A 22,204-nucleotide genomic window follows, 5' to 3' on the forward strand; every position below is an offset into this window, starting at 1 on the left:
TTGCCTGCCGGACACTCCGGTGCCCGGACCTGCCAAGGAACTTCACAAAGGATCCGAAGGCTGATGTCGGCTGAATGCAGGAGCTACCGTCTGGGGCGATCCCACCCGGATGGCTACTGCAACGATAGCGAAGGTCTGAGCCCAGACCTCAGGATAGACGCGCAGCGTCCGCTGTCTCTGGATCTGGATAGTAAGTGACAGGGTCCCTAACCTTGGGCCTGTCCCTCCAACACTCAATACTACTGGGTGGCTCAGGGCTATCTCGGGCCTAGGGGGCTGCTGGCCTAGTGCAGGGAGTCACTGACTCCTGCACCCTACCTCCTTCCCCTGGCTGCTCCTGGCGCTGACTGCCTAGCGTGCTCCAAGCCCGCGAAATATATCTAATCTCCCCTGCAGGGAGATGCTGCAGCCCTATTGGCTCCCTGGCATCACGTGGGGCGCTCCTGAGGCTCATGGGAGATGTAGTCCCTTCTGTAAGCCCTCCACCGTTTGGCTGCCTCTCCCGCACGTCTCCTGCGCATGCGCGAACTTCCCTGCTGGCCACCGCATGCGGGGACTCACTGCGCATGCGCGAAGTGCAAGAAGATGGCGGCGCCGTCGCCGCCCTGCCTCGGGAGCGCCGGGAGCACTGCAACGTGATCGTGGCCTTGGTAACCGGCCGCACGCGTCCCCGGCAACCCCCGAGCAGGATCCTGACCACCCTCACTCTTGCGATCAGCTGGCGGGGCCGCCATTGGACTCGGCGGCACCCGCGATCGCCAGCAAGGTGAGGGGGGTGCTGACAGGCAGGGGGGACCTGGCTACATCCTCCTCCTGGTGAAATCCCAACGACCTCGCTTGGGTAGCCGACATAACCATGTACAAGCGTTATATAATAAAAATGCAGTACATAGAAAATACAACTTATCACATGGCAATTATATGACTTGGTACACCACATAACACCCACAGTAATACCCGAGGCCAGCTGAGTGATTGCTGTTTACTGAGACCATTTGTGGGGTGCCCCTAACTGATCATGTGGAGGTACCTCACTTTTATGTTCGTGAGCCTCACCCGGAAGAATCTCTTGGAGAGCACGCTCGAGGGCAACAGTCACAGGGTCCTTATTACTTCCTCCCCCTGGTGGACGGAATAGTACCATGTCTCTTGGCCAGACCTTTACCCGACCATCCGCGGCATGGATGCGATAGGCCAGGAGGTCTTGACCTTTTCCGCGGTCCACCACATGGTGAATGGAGCGCTCCTTTTTGGGCTTACAGAAGGCAATGTTCACTAAATCCCTTGCCACACAGTCCTTGTCCCTACATACTTGCGAGGCTTCCACTAGGAAGTGAGCAATGGGCAATGTCTCGGTTTCACCCGGCAGGGGGTAAAGGGTAGATGCCTTACTTTTGCGGTGATTCACGGTGGCCAACAGGTCCTCGGGGACGCTGTCAGTTCCCACCTCGGCTGTCTCGGGACCTGTCCCCGGCACTTCTGGGGCAGTCCTCTTACTTGCTGGAAACTCGGGAGCGTCGGATCCCAGTCCTGGGACCACTTGTGTTGGAGTGCACGGGCTCACACTCAGATCAGGAGCCTGTGGTGAGTAAGGAGGTTCCTCACCACTCCGCTGGCGTGCAAAGGGTTCCTCTTCATCTGGAACATGGTCAGGTACCATCTGTGCTTCACTGGACATCCCAATGGGGCTGACTGTTCTCTTCGCCTGTACGATAGGCGTTGGGTACTGGTCCCCTCGCACCACTGGACAGCTATCTTCTAAGGGGGACACCTCCGCCAGGACGCGATGCCGAGTGGAGCCATTCGCCCTGGTGGCCAGACTTAAGGAGCTACCGTGCTCCGCGGTCACCTGGAGGCTCACACCCGACACCCCTGGGGAAGTCAACCCACCCTTGTCTTTGTTAGGTACTAGTCCCCAGCCTAGGACCGATGGTACCATTGGAGTAGGCCGGACTGGCCGTTGTAGGGCACACGGGCCCATATCAGGATTCACTGCAACTGAGGTAGTTGGTTCTTTATCTCCAGCTTCACTGGTGTGGTCCGCCGGCTGGCGCATCACCACAGCTGGTTGTTGGTCACTGGAATCACCAAGAGGGGATGGGGGTAGAGACACCTTACCCTGTGATTCCGGAATCTGCTGGTCGGGGCTCTGTGGTTCCAACATCTGTAGCTCAGCCTTCGGCGGCTCCGGTTCCAGACCTGAATCTAGAGTGTCCGTTTGGGCACACGGGCCCTCCACAACCTCCACAGCCGAGGTAGGTGGACTAGCAGCGGCGTTGACCACCAGGGTGGAGACATCAGGCGCCTCTTTCTCCACGGGTTCCGCCATCAGAGGTTCCTGCTCTACCACTAGCACGTCCCCTTTGAGAGGGTCTGGAACCGTGTCTGCAACATGGGTTTGGACACACGGGTCCCCTGAGGCCTCTGGAGTTAGAACAGACCGATTACCAGCATAACTCACTTGTGTAGAGAGGTCAGGCTCATCCTCTTCTTTCTCGGCTGGTTCCGTAGGCTGGGGTATAATAGGCTTAAAGAACCATACACCGCAGCAGTCACATTCGGGCTCCCACGCCAGTGCGCCTCTAGAACAGTCACAGGTGGGGCTAAAACACTGTATACCCGGTTCTCCGTCCACCTCGGTTGTCTTGAAGTCTAGCGGTAACTGGAACAGGTCGGCTCCCTTGTCATAGGCTTCTTGCAGGCAGGGGCACATTAGTGCAAGGACATCCATTCCTGGCGCTCGCCAGGGCACATACACATTAGGGTTTACCCCCTGACAGTCTATCTCATCCTCAGAGGGAAAGAAATCTGTTACGGCAACGGTGTCCTCCTCCTCCTCTTCTGACAGTTCTGTAGGCTGCGGCAGCTTGGGAATCAGGAACTTTACCCCGCAGTAGTCACACCGGGGTCCCCAGGTCAAATCACAACCTGGTAAATCACATTTGGAACAGGGACATCTGAGACACGCCTTCCCTTCCACTTTTACCATTAAAGTCCCGGTTGGTAACTTAGAGGGATGAAGTGCCGCACCAGCAGTTATATCCAAGTCCTTTTGTAAGCATGGACACAAAAGAACGATTATGTTCCCTCCTCTTATTCGCCACTCACCATACATCTGAGGGTGTGATATACTGCACCCCGCACTTTTCTTATGGAGAACAGAATGGGCTGATTGCGGCTCAAGGCGCTCGCTCCCCCTGGTGGACTCTAGAGAAGGGGCGCTTTCTATGAAGGAGTGGTTCGGGCTCTGCACTGCATCACTCATTTGACGGGGGTGGGGCTTAGGTTTTCCCGCCAATCCCGGACGGTTTTCTGCAAAGTCATTCTGCGCCTTCTTGAGCGCAGAAGCACGTGCACGCTTCACCTTGGGGAAAATTGCCATGGCGCTTGGTCAGAATAGACTAAAGGGTAACCCTCCGGGGGACCCCCTGGCATAAACAACGTGGACGGTGCCTCTGTCAGGCATATATCCCACATGGGTGTCACCACAAAAAGTATCGATCTCCACATGGACGTGGGGTCTTGATCTTTATCTAAAATACAGGCGTACGGCCACCCGGGGATTTTACGCATATGATTACAGACCTCCACATCTGATATATTTGCGGGAAGGCCTCCTATGGCCACCACACGGCGAGGGCTAAAATCTTGCCTCAAAGCCCAGGCAAGGACCTCGCGTCCGGACTTCACAAACATGGTGGACAATTTGACAAAAAAAAATGGAACAGGGCACCCCAGGTCTTCTCTCATCAGCGCCTCCAAATGTAACGGGTATTCCCTCCCCCCCACCCAATAGCAGATATAGTGTGAGTGTGGAGAACCTACAGTTACCAGGTGTGGTGCTTTACCTGTTTGGCTCACAGGAGGGCTGAGCTTCCGCCACGGGGAACCTGGGGCAATTATATTAGGAGTAACCCTGTACTCGGTGCAGCGCCTCCACCTGCGATGGTTCCCGGCAGAGCGGGAATTGGTCCTCGCAGGACACATACAAATAACCAGCACACCGTATGTATAATAACCAATAATGCTTTTACTATCATGACTGTACTCAAGCATAACACTCAATAATCAACAGGTGTCCCTCCCTAGAGGAGACACTAACTCACGCGTCTCGCAGGACGCTACCTTCCCTTACACTCCCACCAGATGATCCCACCCAGTGTCCAGTAACCCCACACAGTATTACCCCACCCTTCAAGTGAGATGTGTATGTGTGACTGCGCAGCCACTATGTCCCGTGTGAATATGAGAGGACTCATTGGTGCACTTGTGGATTACCTGCCGGACACTCCGGTGCCCGGACCTGCCAAGGAACTTCACAAAGGATCCGAAGGCTGATGTCGGCTGAATGCAGGAGCTACCGTCCGGGGCGATCCCACCGGATGGCTACTGCAACGACAGCGAAGGTCTGAGCCCAGACCTCGGGATAGACGCGCAGCGTCCGCTGTCTCTGGATCTGGATAGTAAGTGACAGGGTCCCTAACCTTGGGCCTGTCCCTACAACACTCAATACTACTGGGTGGCTCAGGGCTATCTCGGGCCTTGGGGCTGCTGACCTAGTGCAGGGAGTCACTGACTCCTGCACCCTACCTCCTTCCCCTGGCTGCTCCTGGCGCTGACTGCCTAGCGTGTTCCAAGCCCGCGAAATGTATCTAATCTCCCCTGCAGGGAGATGCTGCAGCCCTATTGGCTCCCTTGCGTCACGTGGGGCGTTCCTGAGGCTCATGGGAGATGTAGTCCCTTCTGTGAGCCCTCCACCGTTTGGCTGCCTCTCGCGCGCGTCCTTCCCTGCTGGCCACCGCATGCGGGGACTCACTGCGCATGGGCGAAGTGCAAGAAGATGGCGTAGCGCCGGGAGGCCTGCAACGCGATCGCGGCCTTGGCAACCGGCCGCACACGTCCCCGGCAACCCCCGAGCAGGATCCTGACCGCCCTCACTCTTGCGATCAGCTGGCGGGGCCGCCATTGGACTCGGCGGCACCCGCAATCGCCAGCAAGGTGAGGGGGGTGCTGACAGGCAGGGGGGACCTGGCTACCTATGCAATATTGAATGAGCCAAATACTTGTTGCAGTGCAACAGCCCTTGAAGATGTGCATTATTTTAAAATGAAGCAGCTCACTTCCTAACCTCCAAAGATCTTGTACTTGGAGAACCTAGGTTTGTAAAACATTCTTAGGACTCATCACTTACCCAGGTACCAAAGGTCTCCGATTCTCACTTAGTGTTGCGTACATGGCAATTAGTCCGTAGACACGTGCTATTAAGGAGTATATTAAAGAGGAACATGTAGGAACTACTGTAGTTGAGCCAGCCAAATATAGGGCTTTTTAGCGTTTGGAAAAGTGATTTTTAATACAAAGTTTTTAGTGACGAGTTAGTGTTCCTGCTGCTTTGCTATGTTGGATGCCCCATTTAATAATCTGTGGTTCACTCGGATCTTAAGTAATATGTATACACGACAGTATTAAATATACTGTATATATTTGTTATGTTTGTGGGGGGGTGGGTTTACTGCTAGGGTTTGTTAGAGCTGCTAATGAGCTGGTTTGTAAGATTGTTTGCGAGATATGATGATATGACTTTCTTTTTCACTCAAAACTTTTTTGCCTGGTTAGGGATTTGCCCTCTTCAGTTATCATTACTGTCTCGTACCTAAATATTTCTGTGACTATGGAGGCCAGAAATAAAATGCAGAGGATTATGGTAACCAGCATTAATGTAGAGTCCGAGCCTTTATTGCCTTTAGTTTGACAAGTCGTTAAATGTCAAGAGCTGAACGCATTCTCGGCTTGTAGATTAGGTGTCTGCGTGTAGAAGCACTTTTGAATCGGTCTCTATAACAATGTATAGTGCAGACATGCTCGTGGTAGCTGCTGTCCCCCTACTGAAAATGCAAACCGGGCACCATATTATTTTTAGCATGCAATTAACTCCATATGACAAGTGTCATTGGTCCAATCTCGTCTACTTCATTGAATCCAGGAATTGGCCATTTTAAATATTTTGAATTTGACATAGCAGATCTGAGCATATGATTTCAATGTGTGCACCATGTTGGTGCTGGGATATCTCACAGGTTTTCAGGATATTCCTTCTTCAGCACAGGTGGCGCGGTCTGTGACTGAGCCGCCTGTGCTGAAACTGGAATATCCTGACAATCTGACCTGTTGGGGGGGCCCTAAGGACTGGAGTTGAGCAGCCCTAGTTTAAGGTACCCAGAAAAATCTTCTGATCTCGGACTGATCAGTAGCAATATAAATCTCAATGTGGGACTTGAACGTGCTCTATATTTACACTTTGCATGTCTCTTGCGAGATTAGGACAGACAGACTCCATCCCTGCATTAGATTCCCTGTTTAAAACAAATGGTAGCCCTTTAATTTCTCAGACGACTATAGATATGCCACACCATTGAGAGAGGGATTGTTATCACAAGACTGAAAATCTAAGCACTGCCCAGCTCTCATTGTACAGTTTCCTATCTCATAAAGCAGGTAATGTTGGCTACGCTGATATACCAGAGGTAGGATGGATTGAGAGCGGTGCAGTTCTTGTCACATTGATCTCATAGTTGCCTGAAATACTCCTGAAGAGGCAGCAATTAAATTGCAGAAGTTCATTAATATATTGTTAGGTCTGTTTGTGATTTGAAGGCTTTTACAACCTGCCAGCAGTAGCAGCATAGTTTGAGATTAATCTGCTAGACATTGCAAGTGCCGCTTGTCTTTTATAATAAATAGGTAGGTCGGGTTCCTAAATCTCCACAATTGTTATTAAGCGAACACCTTTCAAATGAAACACCTCTTAGGCTGCGTCCATTGAAGGACAAGCAGCGCTGAGCCGTGCGAACGCTCCGCGCTGAGCCCCTGCATCCTCAATGAGGATGTCTTTAGAGGGGGCTCACGCGAGAGTCCGCAGGCGTGCTGAGGAGTTGGATTTTTCAGCCGACAGCCAAGCTGTTTTTCAGCGCGCTGTCGGCTGAAAACATCCAATCAGCGCGAAGCAGCGTCAACGTCACGGCGCTGTGACGTCGGCGCCTTTACGTTGACGTCAGTGCGTCGCGGGCGATTGGCCCAGCGACGTCACTTCCCCACCTCCCCCCGCCTCCCGATCGCGCCGCTGGCTCGCCTGCATGTGCATGAAATCGCACAGCTTCAGCAGGCGAGCGTCAGCGCTGTTCAGCACTGCTCCCCCCCTCTATGGACGCAGCCTTATTCTTTGATGTAACCAAAAGTTAAGAGCTGTGTTGAAGAGCTTGTTCACCTACAGAAAAGGTATTAAAAAGCGCACATTCTGATGCGCACGATTTCCCCATTTTAATTGAATGTTTATATCTTGATACTGTAAACTCCAAAACCAAGACATGCACAATACTTTATTTGTCTCAGTTTGAGAGACATCATAATATTCTCAGAATCTGCAAGTCTGATTTTCCACAATATTTGGTCAGACCATTTAGGCCCCAAATAAAAGACCTTTTGGGAGTTGAGTTGTGTATTTTTTTATTTTAAACAGTTCAGACTTAGAACTGCGCAAATACATAGGTGTAATATGATTGGTCCCATCCAGTAATGAAATTATAAGATTATAAGAAATGCAGGTGATTTAACACATTTAATCTGCCGGTGTCTCCTGCACAAGAGAACATTTGTTATGGTTCTGAAGCTTTCGTTCACTCAAATCCTAAACCCTTGTGCGTGATGTCCTCTAATACGGGCCACTGCAAGCTACGTGTGGTCACTTCCTTATAATGGTAAATACCTCAACACTCACAGAAGCTTTATTCTCTTTCTGTTTTCCCCTCAGCAAAATACTGTGGTTTGGCATTGCACCTGGGAGACCTGATTGAGTCTAAAAGCAATGCGGTCACCGTACAGTTCATGAGTGGGATCCACATCTCTGGGCGAGGATTCCTTGCTTCATATTCAACCACCAATAAGACAGGTATTGTTACAAAGTTTTGGTAAGAAGGATTAAACAGTGTGCAGAAGTCTGGGTCTGTTTGACCCAAAAGGTGCAATCCATTTTAGCTGACAAACTATATCACTACCTTCTGTAATCATGCTCCCCCCCTGCACTTGAGTAAGAGACCAGTGAGGTTTTTAAAGCTCTGTATTTTATAATTACGCCGAAGTAGTTGCCTTATTGTGCAGAACAGGGAAAATACTTGGTCATGTAACACATTCACTTCAAATATTTGCCAGTTCTTCCAGAGATTGAGATGTTTAATACCAATGTCTTAATTGGGTACTGAAGCCACACTAAGAAAAGCACAATAAGGAAAACCAATGCACAATAAGGGAAACCAATGCACGTCGACTGTCTACTGATTTCAATAAAGACAAGTTCGGGGGCAAGGAAACCATGCAGTCGAAATTCAAAAGAAGTGGCGATCAGAGAGAAAGTAAATTGTTCCCCAAAATGTAAATCTATTGGTAGATTTAAAAATGGTGCATGAGATCAGGAAGAAAATGTAAGCTGCACTCTCTCTCTCCCCCCCCCCAAAAAAAAGTTGGATATCATGTCATGCAAGTGGAACGGGCTTTACAAATCTGCTCTTAATCATTGCCATGTTTTTTATATATATATATATATATATATATATATATATATATATATATATATATATATATATATATATATATATATATATATTTTTCCCCCTTTTTCCAGATCTTATTACGTGTTTAGAAAAAGCAAGCCGTTTTTCTGAGCCTGAATACAGGTAAGGCCTCATGACCGCTTCATCCACAATATGAAATCTTTAATCGGATGTAAAAAATGTAAATTATATTGTACCTTTTCCCCAACTGTTTCAATGCAGAAAGCTGTAGAAATACTAGTGAACGCCAATATGTGACGTCAATTGTAATACCTTCTAATAGACCAACAAGAAAGGTCTTCCTTGCTGTGTTGGTACATAGCTTTTTCAGAACTCCACAAGTTACTTTCCCGTGTATGGTCGGTAAATATGGCTGTTCAAATAAAGAGCTGTGACGTGGTGGGGGCTGTGTACACACTTCTAAGGCCAGGTCCCTGCTGCCTGCATAGCGGGCGCTGCAGGGACAAGAGCCGCCCCTCAATGGGGCCGGACCCACCACAAGGGGTGACCGCCGCGCTGCACGGCCACTTTTTCCTGAAGTCAGTAAAATTGAGATCAATACTGGCGACGAGCGCGGTGGCCACGCCGCCCCCGTCCCCCGTCCCCCCCCGGCGGTTCAGCCAATGACTGCGAACCTGCCGGGTGATGTCATGGCCACGCCCCCTCCGTTTTTGCCCCTGCAGCTCACTGCAGACCGGGGATCAGAGCTGCACGCACCGCCAGCCTGGCAGGCGCGCGTGCAGCGCAGACAGCGGGCCCGTAGCCTAAAGGGCTTTATTGGTGGTCCATTTAAAGGCATCACAACCTACAACTGTATATCTGCACTTTTCTAGAACCAAGATCGTGACTAGAACAGGACTAGAACACACAGGTCCTACAGAAACGTATCACATGTACTTAAAAATGTGAAATACAGACATTGATCTGGTTTTTTTTGTTTTTTAGCACATCTCATTCTCTTGATTTTAATCTCTGGTAGGAGGTAAATTGCCTTTTACGGACTGTTTTTGTATTGTGGAAAGCAACAAGTCTATGGTTTATGTAAACGGTTTCCCTTTTTAAGCTAACCCTTGTAGTTATGGCTAATTTAATCTCTTCTGTTTTGTTGTAGCAAATACTGTCCAGCTGGATGTCTAACACCATTCGGGGAAATTTCAGGCACCATTCCTCATGGCTATAGAGATGTATGTACCGCTGATTGTCCTTAAGTATTCTGGGTCTGAGTTTCAGCATAAAAAGTTAAACCTATCTGAATATCCTTGTTTGTTTTTTTGCATATCATTTTAGGATAGGAACCTGCCTGATTGTACTGTAATGTTTTGCTCCAGCGATTTTTCATGACTTTCTTATTGTTGCCATGTCAGAAATCTCCCCTCCCCAAGATAGACCCCATCAGCAGGTCCTACACTACCAATTTTGGACTGTCTTTTTGTATTTCTTCCACTGCATAGAGAAAACAGAGCACAAAACAATCATATTCAATAGCATGGGACGTGTGACATGTATGTGGTGCAAATGAACTAAATAATTTATCATTTTGGATGTGCTTTGGGGTTTCTTTGTTTGTTTATTTCTTGCATAAGCATTGCTTTCTTTTTCTAAAGCTCCTCATGTTTACATCTGTGGGGGAGAATGTCTAACCTTCGATTCAAGTTATTGCACAATGATCCCGCGTTAACAGTAATTCCAGTCAGTGGGCAGTTAACCCGGGATTGTGGTGCGATAACCTGTATCGGAGCTCAGTCATTCGGGGCTTGTGTGTCACACACCATAAGCAGAGCAGCCAGCCTGCAGAGTTAATACGAGGCCTCTTGTTTGTTTCCAGTCCTCCTCTCTGTGCATGGCAGGGGTACATGCTGGTGTCGTGTCCAATATACTTGGTGGTCAAATCAATGTTGTAATCAGCAAAGGCATCCCATATTATGAGAGCTCTCTGGCGAACAACGTCACTTCGAAAGTGTAAGTATTCTGGCGTTCATCGTTCTGTCTTGTATTATCCCATTCAGTGCTGAAACGCCTACAACACATTGCCCTTTAAAGAACCAACCGTGATAACATTGCCATTGCCGAATATATCGTTTTTTAATTTTTTTTTTACATTTTTTTTACAAAGCACGTATCACTTGATATTTTCGCTGCCAGTGGGGCGAGGGAGGCGTTGTGCAATGTTTGTGTGTGTACACAAAATTGCAAAAGGCACAATTCATCTGTGTGCCCTAGAGCAGACAATAAAATGTAGTAAGGCATGTAAAATATAATAAAGAGATTTTCATAAAATTTATATGAAGGTGGGTCAGGGTTTCGAACATTGGTAACAAGGCCACAGATGTCGGAAACAGATGGCCCCCAGAGCGCAGGACGTCTTCTCCTTAGAAGAATCAACTCTTCATTCGCGTTACACATGCCTTTATTCTTTACCCCATCAGTGCACGAGTACGCTGTTCTGGTACATGGCACTTCAGTACAGAGGGGGTTAATGTATCTGCATCATTTATAGCCGTGGCTCCCTTTCAGTGCTCCAATTCACTGGTCATGCTAAACATACATGTTCTGCAGTTATGTTATGAGCACACATTTTGCTTGACTGCTTTTTTGGGGCAGCCCTGGGGTGACATTTCCACTATAGCTATCGGTAAACACATCAAAAAAGCATTTCAAATAATAATAATTGATTTCTTGATTTATTTATTATTTTAATAATTTCCTGCTCTGGTTCTTACAGGGGGCCTTTATCTGCAAGTCTCTTTACATTCAAGACTAGTGGTAAGTGGTATTATTTTTTTTCTGTAAAAAAAAAAAAAAAAAAAATTACTGATTTTAATTAAACTTATTACATTCTTTGAACAAAAACTTGCCAAGGCAAGAAAAGAGCCCCTGCAGAGCAGCACTCAAATCAAAGATAATGTAAATTGATGCGATTATTAAAACTTAACCTTTAATAAGATGATTAACATAAAAAATAATCAGACAAGCGAAGATATATAGACAACACAAAGGTAATAAAATTGAATGAAATGTGACTGAATCTCAGGAAAACCCAGGTTGCAGCTAAATTTGTTGCTACTCCTATAGACAGTATAGATACGTAGGTGCAGTACCACAGCCTGGAAATCTGGATTCTAAAGGGTTAAACCCTAGAATACCGGTATGGGTATTAGTGCCTCGTCCCATAGAACAGGCGAATAAACCCCCTAGTGCAGGGGTCTGCAACCTTTCAAGGAAGAGCCATTATATTTAAAAAAAAATCTTTGTCCAAAATATTCAGAGAGCTGCAACACATGCATGAATATTACACAAACACATACATATACTGTACACACCAATAGGTATATACTGTATAAGCATTAACATACAACAAACTTATTTTTTTCCTTTCCCTAATTCTGATTTAAAGTATGTGGGGGAATAAAATGCATCAACAATAAGTCCCTTTATTTAGTTTTTTTTTTTTTTTTTAATGTTTTTCTGTTAAACAGTGTGATCAAATCACTCACACACACACACACACACACACACAGGGGGGCTGGTGCTGCTGGAGACTGAGAGGGGGGGTGCTCCTGGTTGCCGGTGCTGCCGGTGGCTGTGAGGGGAAGAGAGGGGGTGGGAGATGTGAACCAATCAATGACCCTATCGCCGAAAGTTAAATTATAACTTTCGAGGGTGACGTCATCAGTCGCGTCACCGTCGCCAGCACTTTAAGCACGGCCTTACACATATGTATAAATATGCATTGTTCCATCAGTTGCTAGATGTATAGCTACATTGTTTGGGCCAGCTACTTACATGATATTATGGCACAGGACAGTACTCAAATTCCAATTTGTGCACACGAGCCACAGAACAGACATGTTTCATTGATTGATCAAATATCCATCAGGCTAGCAGGGACAACACACATTCTGTCCTCACATTAGCAAGGTGCTATGTGTTTTGAATGCTACATGTAAACTTATCCTCTGGATGTATGTACTTAATCAAAACTTGGACTAGCTCTACCTGTCTTGCACTGACTTAAACTCAATATCAATCTAGGGCTTGTCTGTTTCATTTCATACAATAGTGTCATTAGCATGACCTGTTAACCAGTCCTGTTTATTAACATCTACCATTAGCTATACACGCACACTTTTGTGCATACCCTAGGGGGTTTATTCTCCTGTTCTATGGGACTAGGCACTAATACACATATCGGTATTCTAGGATTTAAACCTTTAGAATCCAGATTGCCAGACTGCAGTACTGCACCTACGTGTCTATACAATCTATAGGAGTGGCTATACATTTACCTGCAGCCTGGGCTTTCCTGATATTCCGTCACATTTAATTCATTTTTATTACCTTTGTGTTGTCTAGGCGTCATCGCTTGTCTGATTTTTTTTATTTTTTTATGTTTATCCTCTTATTAAAGGTTATGTTTTAATAATAACATCAATTCATAGTTGCATAGTTCACTTTATCTTTGATTTGAGTGCTGCTCTACAGGGGCTCTTTTCTTGCCGTGGCAAGTTTTTGTTCAACTTTGTATTTCTCACTCCTTCTAGCACCATCTCAACAGTATATTAGACCGTGGCAAGAGCTTCCCATTTCTCTCCCCCTCCCTTTAACTTACTTTTATTACATTCTTTAGCTAAATGGCGTGTATTGACTGATGTGTGGTTGATTTCAAGTGCTGGTTGGTTAAAGTGTGTGCAGTTAGAACCAGAAGCAGTTTGAACAAGGAAGCGGTTAAACAAGGTATAGTTATTGAAGTACAGTTTACTGTTAGTACTTCTAAACTTCATAGTTGCTAGAATGAGCAGGATTGAAAATGCCACTCAATGCACATCTTGCCACATGTATGTGCACTTGGAGCAGCTGTTCCAAGGAGCATACCGCTGTGAGACGTGTGAGCGGGTTGTCTCTTTAGAGTCAGAGATTGCTGATCTTAAGAGGCAACTTGCAATATTGAGGGACATTGGCAATCTTGAAAGGGAATTAGAACTCACTGAGCAGGCCCTTGCTTCGACTAGTGGTGCAGATGGTGGCGCGTTTAGTGAGGAGCAGGTAGGTAGCTTGGTTGCTGTTAGTGAGGAGCAGGTAGGTAGCTGGGTGACAGTTAGAAGGGGAAGCAGGGGCAATAGGAAGAGGCAGGACGTTTCTGAGCTGACACATCCCAATAGATTTGCCATGTTGAGTGAAGATATTGGGAATGTTGGGGCAGAAATGGCAAGGCTGGGGGAGACTAATTCCTCTAGCAGCCAGGGGAATAGTTCCTCCAACACAGAGGGGACTCAGGATGCTCAGATACAAAGAAAGATTGTGGTGGTAGGGGACTCCATTATTAGGAAGGTAGATAGGGCAATCTGTTGCCAGGACCGCATGAACCGAACAGTTTGTTGTCTCCTGGGTGCTCGGGTTCGGCACATTGCGGATCGGGTAGACAGATTGTTGGGGGGGGCTGGGATTGACCCGGCGGTCTTGGTACACGTTGGCACCAATGACAAAGTTAGAGAAAGATGGAGGGTCCTAAAAAATGATTACAGGGCTCTAATCCAAAAACTTAAGGCAAGGACCTCCAAGGTAGTATTTTCTAAAATACTACCAGTGCCATGCGCTACCGCAGGGAGACAGTTAGAGATCAGGGAGGTTAATGCATGGCTAAGAAAGTGGTGCAGGAAGGAGGGGTTTGGGTTTTTAGAGCACTGGGACTCCTTTTCTGAGAGGTGCCATCTATATTCTAGGGACGGATTGCACCTCAATGAAGAGGGATCTTCTGTGCTAGGGGGGAGAATGCTAAAAAGGTTGGAGGAGATTTTAAACTAGGATGGAGGGGGGAGGGGAATGAAACAGATAATGAACTAAATGGAATAGATGAGGATACAAGGTGGTATGGAGGTAGAATGGGGGCAAGTGCAAGTTTGACAAGCAGTGAGACACCCATAGTAAATACAGATAATACTAGAAAACTTCTAAAGACTAAACAAAGTGGGCACAGAAAGGAAGGAGCAGATAAGATAATAGTACAGGCTGAAAAAACCCTGAAATGCACGCTTGCTAATGCAAGAAGCCTGACCGATAAAATGGGGGAGCTTGAATTAAAAGCTGCAAGGGAGCAGTATGATATAGGCATTACTGAAACATGGTGGGATGAAACTCATGACTGGACAGTTAATTTAGAGGGTTATTCTCTTTTTCGGAAGGATCGAACAAATAGAAGGGGAGGTGGAGTATCTTTATATGTTAAACTGGATCTAAAACCTATTATAAGGGATGATGTCTATGAAGGGAATGATGAAAATGTAGAAACTTTGTGGATAGAAATTAGCAGTGGAGGTAAAAGTATAAAGAAAATGTTTGTGGGAATATGCTATAAACCACCAAATATCTGTGAGATTGAGGACGCTAAAATACTTTTGCAAATGGAGAAGGCATCCAAACTGGGTCATGTTTGCATAATGGGGGATTTTAATTATCCAGACATAGACTGGGGCAATGAGATTAGCGTTACAACAAAAGGGAACAGGTTTTTGGGGGGTGCTTAAAGACCATTATATGACCCAAATTATTGAGGAACCAACCAGGAGAGGGGCAGTTCTGGATTTGGTCATATCAAACAATGTAGCAGTAATAACAAATATTCAAGTCCTGGAACATTTGGGTAACAGTGATCATAACATGGTCTCATTTGAAATAAATTATCAAAAAACAGATTACTTGGGTTCAACAAAGACCTTCAATTTTGGAAAGGCAGATTTTAATAAACTGAGGTCTAATCTAGTAGTAATACAATGGGATGATGTTTTTGCAGGGAAAAATGTAGAAGATAAATGGGCAGTCTTTAAAACATTGTTAGAAAAGCACACTTATTAGTGTATTCCCTTGGGTAATAAGTATAAAAGAAATAAGTCAAAACCAATGTGGCTAAATAAACAGGTAGGGGAGGAAATGAACAAGAAGAAGGCGTTTAGATTCTTTAAGTCAGAAGGGACAGAGACATCGTATCAGAATTATAAGGAATGTAACAAAAATTGCAAAAGGGCAATCAAATTGGCAAAAATGGATAATGACAAAAGGATTGCAATAGAAAGTAAGGTCAACCCTAAAAAATTCTTTAAGTACCTTAATAACAAAAAAATGAGAAAACAAAATATAGGACCCTTTCAGTGTGAGATGAGTAGGCAGATTATTGGAGATAAGGAAAAAGCTGAGGTATTAAACAAATTCTTTGCCTCTGTGTTTACCAGGGAAGAATCAAGTTCAATAATAGTGCCGCAGGAGGAAGCCACAACCTCCATATTAAAGCTGCAGTTCAGTGTTTTTTTTTTTTTTTAACATTTATTTTTTTTACTTCAATAGTTTCATGTGTGCAATCTCTAATTACCTAAAGAACTGTATAGCTGCAGGTCAATTCGTTCTCCATGTATTGATAGGTCGAAATTTGGTGACATATTAAAAGCCGGGTTTTGTTTATAATCTGCTTGTCTGTCAGTGGAAGCTCATGAATATTCATGAGCACTCCTGCACTGACATGTGCTAGAGGGAGTGCAGGGCTGACAAAGGGGTGTGCCAGGGCTTGTGACAGGACATGTAGGGGTAGTGCCTTAGCAAATGGCTGTTAAAATAGAATACAAGAAAATTGGTCTTTCAAAGTTGTTTTTTTAAAAACAGAAAATGCTAAAAGTATTTTTTCTTACTACAGAACTGATTTATTAAAAAAAACACACATGCAGGATATTGACTGAACTGCAGCTTTAATGAACAATTGGTTAACTGAGGAAGAAGTTCATAAGCGACTTGAAAAAATTTAAGTAAATAAAGCACCTGGCCCCGATGGCATACATCCAAGAGTTCTCAAGGAGTTAAGCTTAGTAATAGCAAAACCATTATATTTAATATTCAAGGACTCCATTTCCACAGGCTCAGTACCACAAGATTGGCGTAAAGCAGATGTGGTGCCTATATTTAAAAGGGGAGCTAGATCACAACCAGAAAATTACACACCTGTAAGCCTGACTTCAATAGTAGGGAAACTACTTGAAGGTTTAATACGGGATAATATTCAGGAATACCTAATGGAAAATAAAATTATTAGTAATAGTCAGCATGGATTTATGAAGGATAGATCTTGCCAAACTAACCTTATTTGCTTCTTTGAGGAGGTAAGTAGGAATGTAGACCAGGGTAATGCAGCTGATATGCTCTACTTAGATTTTGCAAAGGCTTTTGATACGGTTTCACACAAGAGGTTGGTGTACAAAATAAAGAAAGTTGGACTCAGTAATAATATATGCACCTGGATTGAAAACTGGTTAAAGGACAGACAACAGAGGGTTGTCATAAATGGAACTTTTTCAGGTTGGGCTAAAGTCGTGAGTGGAGTACCTCAGGGATCAGTACTGGGACCCCTGCTTTTTAACTTGTTTATTAATGACCTTGAGGTTGGGATCGAGAGCAAAGTCTCCATCTTTGCTGATGATACTAAATTGTGTAAGGTAGTAGAATCAGAGCAGGATGTAATTTCTCTTCAGAAGGACATGGAGAGACTGGAAACGTGGGCAGGTAAATGGCAGATGAGGTTTAATACAGATAAATGTAAGGTTATGCATTTGGGATACAAGAATAAAAAGGCGACTTACAAATTAAATTGAGATATATTGGGGGAATCCTTGATGGAGAAGGATTTAGGAGTGCTTGTAGACAGCAGGCTTAGCAATAGTGCCCAATGTCATGCAGTAGCTGCAAAGGCAAACAAGATCTTATCTTGCATCAAACGGGCAATGGATGGAAGGAAAGTAAACATAATTATGCCCCTTTACAAAGCATTAGTAAGACCACACCTTGAATATGGAGGACAATTTTGGGCACCAATCCTAAGAAAAGACAATATGGAACTAGAGAGAGTGCAGAAAAGAGCCACCAAATTAATAAAGGGAATGGACATTCTAACTTATGAGGAGAGGCTAGCTAAATTAGATTTATTTACATTAGAAATTAGGCATCTAAGAGGGTATATGATAACTATATACAAATATATTCAGGGACAATACAAGGAGCTTTCAAAAGAACTATTCATCCCACGGGCAGTACAAAGGACTCGGGGCCACCATTTAAGGTTGGAGGAAAGGAAATTTCACCAGCAACAAAGGAAAGGGTTATTTACAGTAAGGGCAGTTAAAATGTGGAATTCATTACCCATGGAGACTGTGATGGCAGATACAATAGATTTGTTCAAAAAAAGGTTGGACATCTTTTTAGATGGGAAAGGTATACACGGATATACCAAATAAGTATACATGGGAAGGATGTTGATCCAGGGATTAATCCGATTGCCAATTCATGGAGTCAGGAAGGAATTAATTTTTCCCCTTAATGGGGTTTTTTGTTTGCCATCCTCTGGATCAATAAGTATAGATATAGGATAAAGTATCTGTTGTCTAAATTTAGCATAGGTTGAACTTGATGGACGGAAGTCTTTTTTCAACCTCATCTACTATGTAACTATGTAAATGTTATCATTTCCGTAAGAGTGCTCTTTTGATTGTAAACTTACAGAAGAGATGTAATGATATTACCTTGCATTTATATAGCGTCTTCACATCTTAAAGCCGTAATCCTGCCTACTTGTTTACATCATTTGAACCAAGTTGTTCCCCAGAGTTGAACTTTCCTATTTCTGGCTCCAGCCCCCCTGGTTCCCAAGATACCAGTTTAGTTGCCAGTGTTTCTGCTCCAACTATGGAAGTCAAGTCTTCCAAGAAGCCACATCAGAGGCTTCCTATTGGATGACTGCGGGAGCCATCATTTAAAATACAGGAAGTAACACGGCAACTAAACCGAGACGTATCCAGGCGGTCTACGGAGCTAAATGGCGCTGTTCATTTTTTAAAAAAATTTGTAAACAAATACAATTCCCAAAAAATTCAAAAATAAATACAATTATGTAAAATAGTCAGGATTGCTGCTTTAAAAGCAGATCAGCAGATTAGCGTTAATGCAGCCACTTAGAGAATCCTAAACAGACGTCTGGTTGCTGTAATCTTGCAAGGCAGTCCCCCTTCCCCTTTGAAAACCGTGTTACCTCATTATTTCACAATTATGTGTTTGCAAAAAGAATCAGAAGGGTCTAGAAGTCACTACAGTGACCCCGCACGATTTGTACGAGATCTAAACGTGGCTGTGTGGGTTTCTAGTCTTGGCATTGAATGTGCAGTGCTTATCTTTCCAACAAATACTTTCAGTGGTGCGGATTCCAGAAATAGTGCGTATGTGCTGACAGCCCTAACCTAGTGTGACTTGTAGCACATACCTAGTACGCAGTCCTTTCATTCCAGCGAGTTCAGTGCCTCATGGAGAAAAGTGACAGTGGTTCAGTTGATCTAAACGTAGTCACATCGAGCAACAAAGCCATTAAGGCAAGTAGTAGAATGTTTTGCTCTCTTGCTAATTTCTTGCTAGCAGAAAAATATTGATTTCCAGCAGGGTGGTTGGGAACCCCCTAAGGGCTCTTTGGGTGTCTCCGAGATTGTTTCCAAAGCACAATATGTAATGGCAGATCCCAGGGAGTATAGGGATTTCTTGAGCCTGTGTGGGGACTACATACTTGGCATGGGTATAACTGTCAATTACAGCAGGAAGTAAAGTCGTTCCCCACAATGCTTTGCATCCAGAGCAGCAATGCACCTTATCACACCAATTGTGTCTGCACACTGAGGTGCAGGTTGAGGCCTTAAGTGTGTGCTCTCCCCACGAGCACAGAACACAGGGCTGACTCGATGGTGGTGACCTGTAAAATGTAAATGTGTTGTTATTGCAAACTGTTGGAAAATTGAGACCGTTTAGCCTCTATTATTGTCCCTTTTATTCTTAAGTATCAAAAAGATTTCCATGCATCCTTCTATTTGAACTTAATCAGGAAAGCAGGGCAGATAGTTTGGGTAAACAAACTGCTCATCCTTAATCTCATTACTTTAAATAATATAGATTGTAAATGTTGCTTTGGTCAGGGTCCAAAATGTTAATATTGTTAGTAATGATATATCAACAATGTTTTGTGTATAATAGCAGTAATATTGTATTGCTTAAATTTAATGTTAAGAAAAATATATTTTCTGTAATTTCGGGTGTTTAAGATTGCGAACTAACATACCATTCCAATAGTGTTTTGTGTGTTTTGTGTGTTTGTGTTTTCTCTTAACGAATGTTGATGTTTTGTTAAAACTTGCCTGTTTCTGTCTAGGATGTTATGGAACTCTAGGAATGGAGTCGGGGGTAATACCAGATACACAAATAACCGCGTCCTCCATCCTGGAATGGACAGACTTTACGGGACAAAATAATGTGTGGAAATCAGAAAAGGCAAGACTGAAGAAACAAGGTCCTCCTTGGGCTGCATCGTTCTCTGATGATAATCAGTGGCTGCAGATCGATCTTAACAAAGTCAAAAAGATTTCAGGTCAGGACTAATGAATATTGTATTACTCTTTTCCCAAGGGCACAGTGAAATTAATTAAGGTTATGTTGATGCCGGTAATCCTACTGAATCCTTACAATCAAAGGTCCACTATGCCATCTTTTGTCAAGCCGAATTTCAGTGCAAAAAAGCTCCATTCACATGAATTGGATTGAAATCTTCTTTAGCACAGGGATGTGGGTTCATAGCTTGATTAGTAGAGGTCTTAGAGAGAGAAAGCAGACGGAAGACACGCAGATCAGTGGGAAGAGAAGGGCTGGTAATCTAAGGATGTATTATGATTTATGCAAAAAAAAGAGTCAATGCAGAACTTTGACCCCATATTAAGGATCCATGCATTTCATTTAGACATGAAAAAGAAGGTATTTATTGATTGTATTTCAAAAACTTAAATATTTCGTTTCTGTGAAGTGGAAATGCACTAATTTTATATTGAGGTGGTGGTACCTTTTACATAAAGACGGATATCGTGTATGTGTGTATGTGTGTATACATATACACACACACATACACATATTCACACACACACACATATTCACACACACACACACACACACACACACACATACATATTCACACACATATACATACACACACAGACACACTTGTGTGTGTGTGTGTGTGTAAATATATTCTCAATCGCGTGTCTTAGGTCGAGCTCATAGTTGCAGAGCTGCTGCGTGTGCGCGATAAGCGTACTCTCTTTGTTTGCTATGAGAGTTATCCAAGTGCATGCGCGTCTGCAGGCGAAGTAGCGCGTTGACGTGGTAGCTTTTTGAGGAGACAATACATTTTTGTCTTTTCAGGCGGCTGCTGTGTCACGTGAGCGGTTCAGCCAATCACGGCGAACCAGCTCCGTGATGTCATAGCCACGCCCCCGCATCGCCTGAAACACTGAGCACAGATTTGCTTGTGCTACAGCCGCACGGCAAGAGCTCACACTCCCGCAAGCGGAGTGTATGAGAGTCCATCTGTGCCTGGAAGTCGGAGAAAACCTGTTTTTCTCTTTGAGAACAAGAAGAGTATGAGAATAAAAAAACAATAGTGTTTATAATGGGCAGTATTCAAAATGAGCAAGATTGTGAAATTGTACAATTATTATTCTCACCAGTACAATCTGGTAAGAGGGAAAAAATAGAAGGGACAAAATGTAAAGCCGTATATATCAATATGTCGTACAAAATACTTTTTCTCAATCTAACACTTCTTTGACACTGAACCCCCCCCCCCCCCCCCCAAAAAAAACAACTCCTCCTGACTCCGATGCTAATTCGTACTACCTTATCACCCTTCCCAAACATAAGGACAGATTTTTATTTATTTTTTATTGGGGCGTGAGGTATTCATTCTTCTGTAAAGACTTTACTCCTCGTGTGGGTCAAAGTATTATCCTTAAACATACATGCCTACTTTAAAGGAAATATTGGTAGTTCTGAATGCACAAATAGTTGGATTTCACATGCGTGCAGGTGTCCTCCATTAGGATTGCAGGATAATGGGGGTGATGTGTAAAATGTTCAAATATTTTGTTGTGCCTGAGGCCATCTACTCAACTTATATTTAAAAAAAATAAATAAATAAGATATGAATTTAGTAGATCTGTATATTATGCTAAAACTTTTCATTAGTAACTAATGCCATCATGTGGAAAGCCCCATAAACACACGTGTAAGGGTTAATGTCCATGTTTCCTTTTTAGCCAGCACTTTGGATAATGTCCATGTTATGCTATACACTGAGCAAATCCAACACCTGCCAAGTCTCAGCTCACTGTTCAACGCCTCTTAAATATTTGATTTTAGTTAGGTTGTGATCGACCCGATTTAAACCCTTAAGCATGTAAGAGCCATTAGTACAGTTTTGTACAGGAAGAAACTGCGCATTGTAAAGGTAATAAAGTCAATATTTCTCTTTTATTTTTTTTTATATATAGGCATCATAACAACCGGTTCAACTATAGTGAAATACAACTTCTATGTTTCTGCTTACAAAATTCTATATAGTGATGATGGGTCCAAATGGACCGCATACAGAGAACCTCATACAGATCAAGACAAGGTAAAATCACCACGCTATGTCAGCCTGAGAATGATCAGATAAGACAACTAGAATGAGAGAGCTCCGGTCTGGCGGCGGCTGCTGCTGCTGCATG

At 44.3% G+C, this 22,204-nt stretch overlaps 1 protein-coding gene across 2 annotated transcripts in view; it reads left to right on the forward strand.

The window, feature by feature from the left end:
• DCBLD2 (discoidin, CUB and LCCL domain containing 2) overlaps positions 1-22,204 on the forward strand; it is a 58,699-nt gene that overhangs the window by 21,224 nt on the left and 15,271 nt on the right. For both annotated transcript variants that reach the window (XM_075594066.1, XM_075594067.1), the window contains exons 3-9: positions 7,808-7,945; positions 8,675-8,726; positions 9,715-9,787; positions 10,429-10,562; positions 11,326-11,366; positions 19,819-20,034; positions 21,986-22,110. In XM_075594066.1, the coding sequence (XP_075450181.1) occupies positions 7,808-7,945; positions 8,675-8,726; positions 9,715-9,787; positions 10,429-10,562; positions 11,326-11,366; positions 19,819-20,034; positions 21,986-22,110 (779 nt within the window). The remainder of the gene's footprint in view (positions 1-7,807; positions 7,946-8,674; positions 8,727-9,714; positions 9,788-10,428; positions 10,563-11,325; positions 11,367-19,818; positions 20,035-21,985; positions 22,111-22,204) is intronic.

The sequence above is a fragment of the Ascaphus truei genome, chromosome 3, assembly GCF_040206685.1.
Source record: "Ascaphus truei isolate aAscTru1 chromosome 3, aAscTru1.hap1, whole genome shotgun sequence".
Classification (NCBI taxonomy): domain Eukaryota; kingdom Metazoa; phylum Chordata; class Amphibia; order Anura; family Ascaphidae; genus Ascaphus; species Ascaphus truei.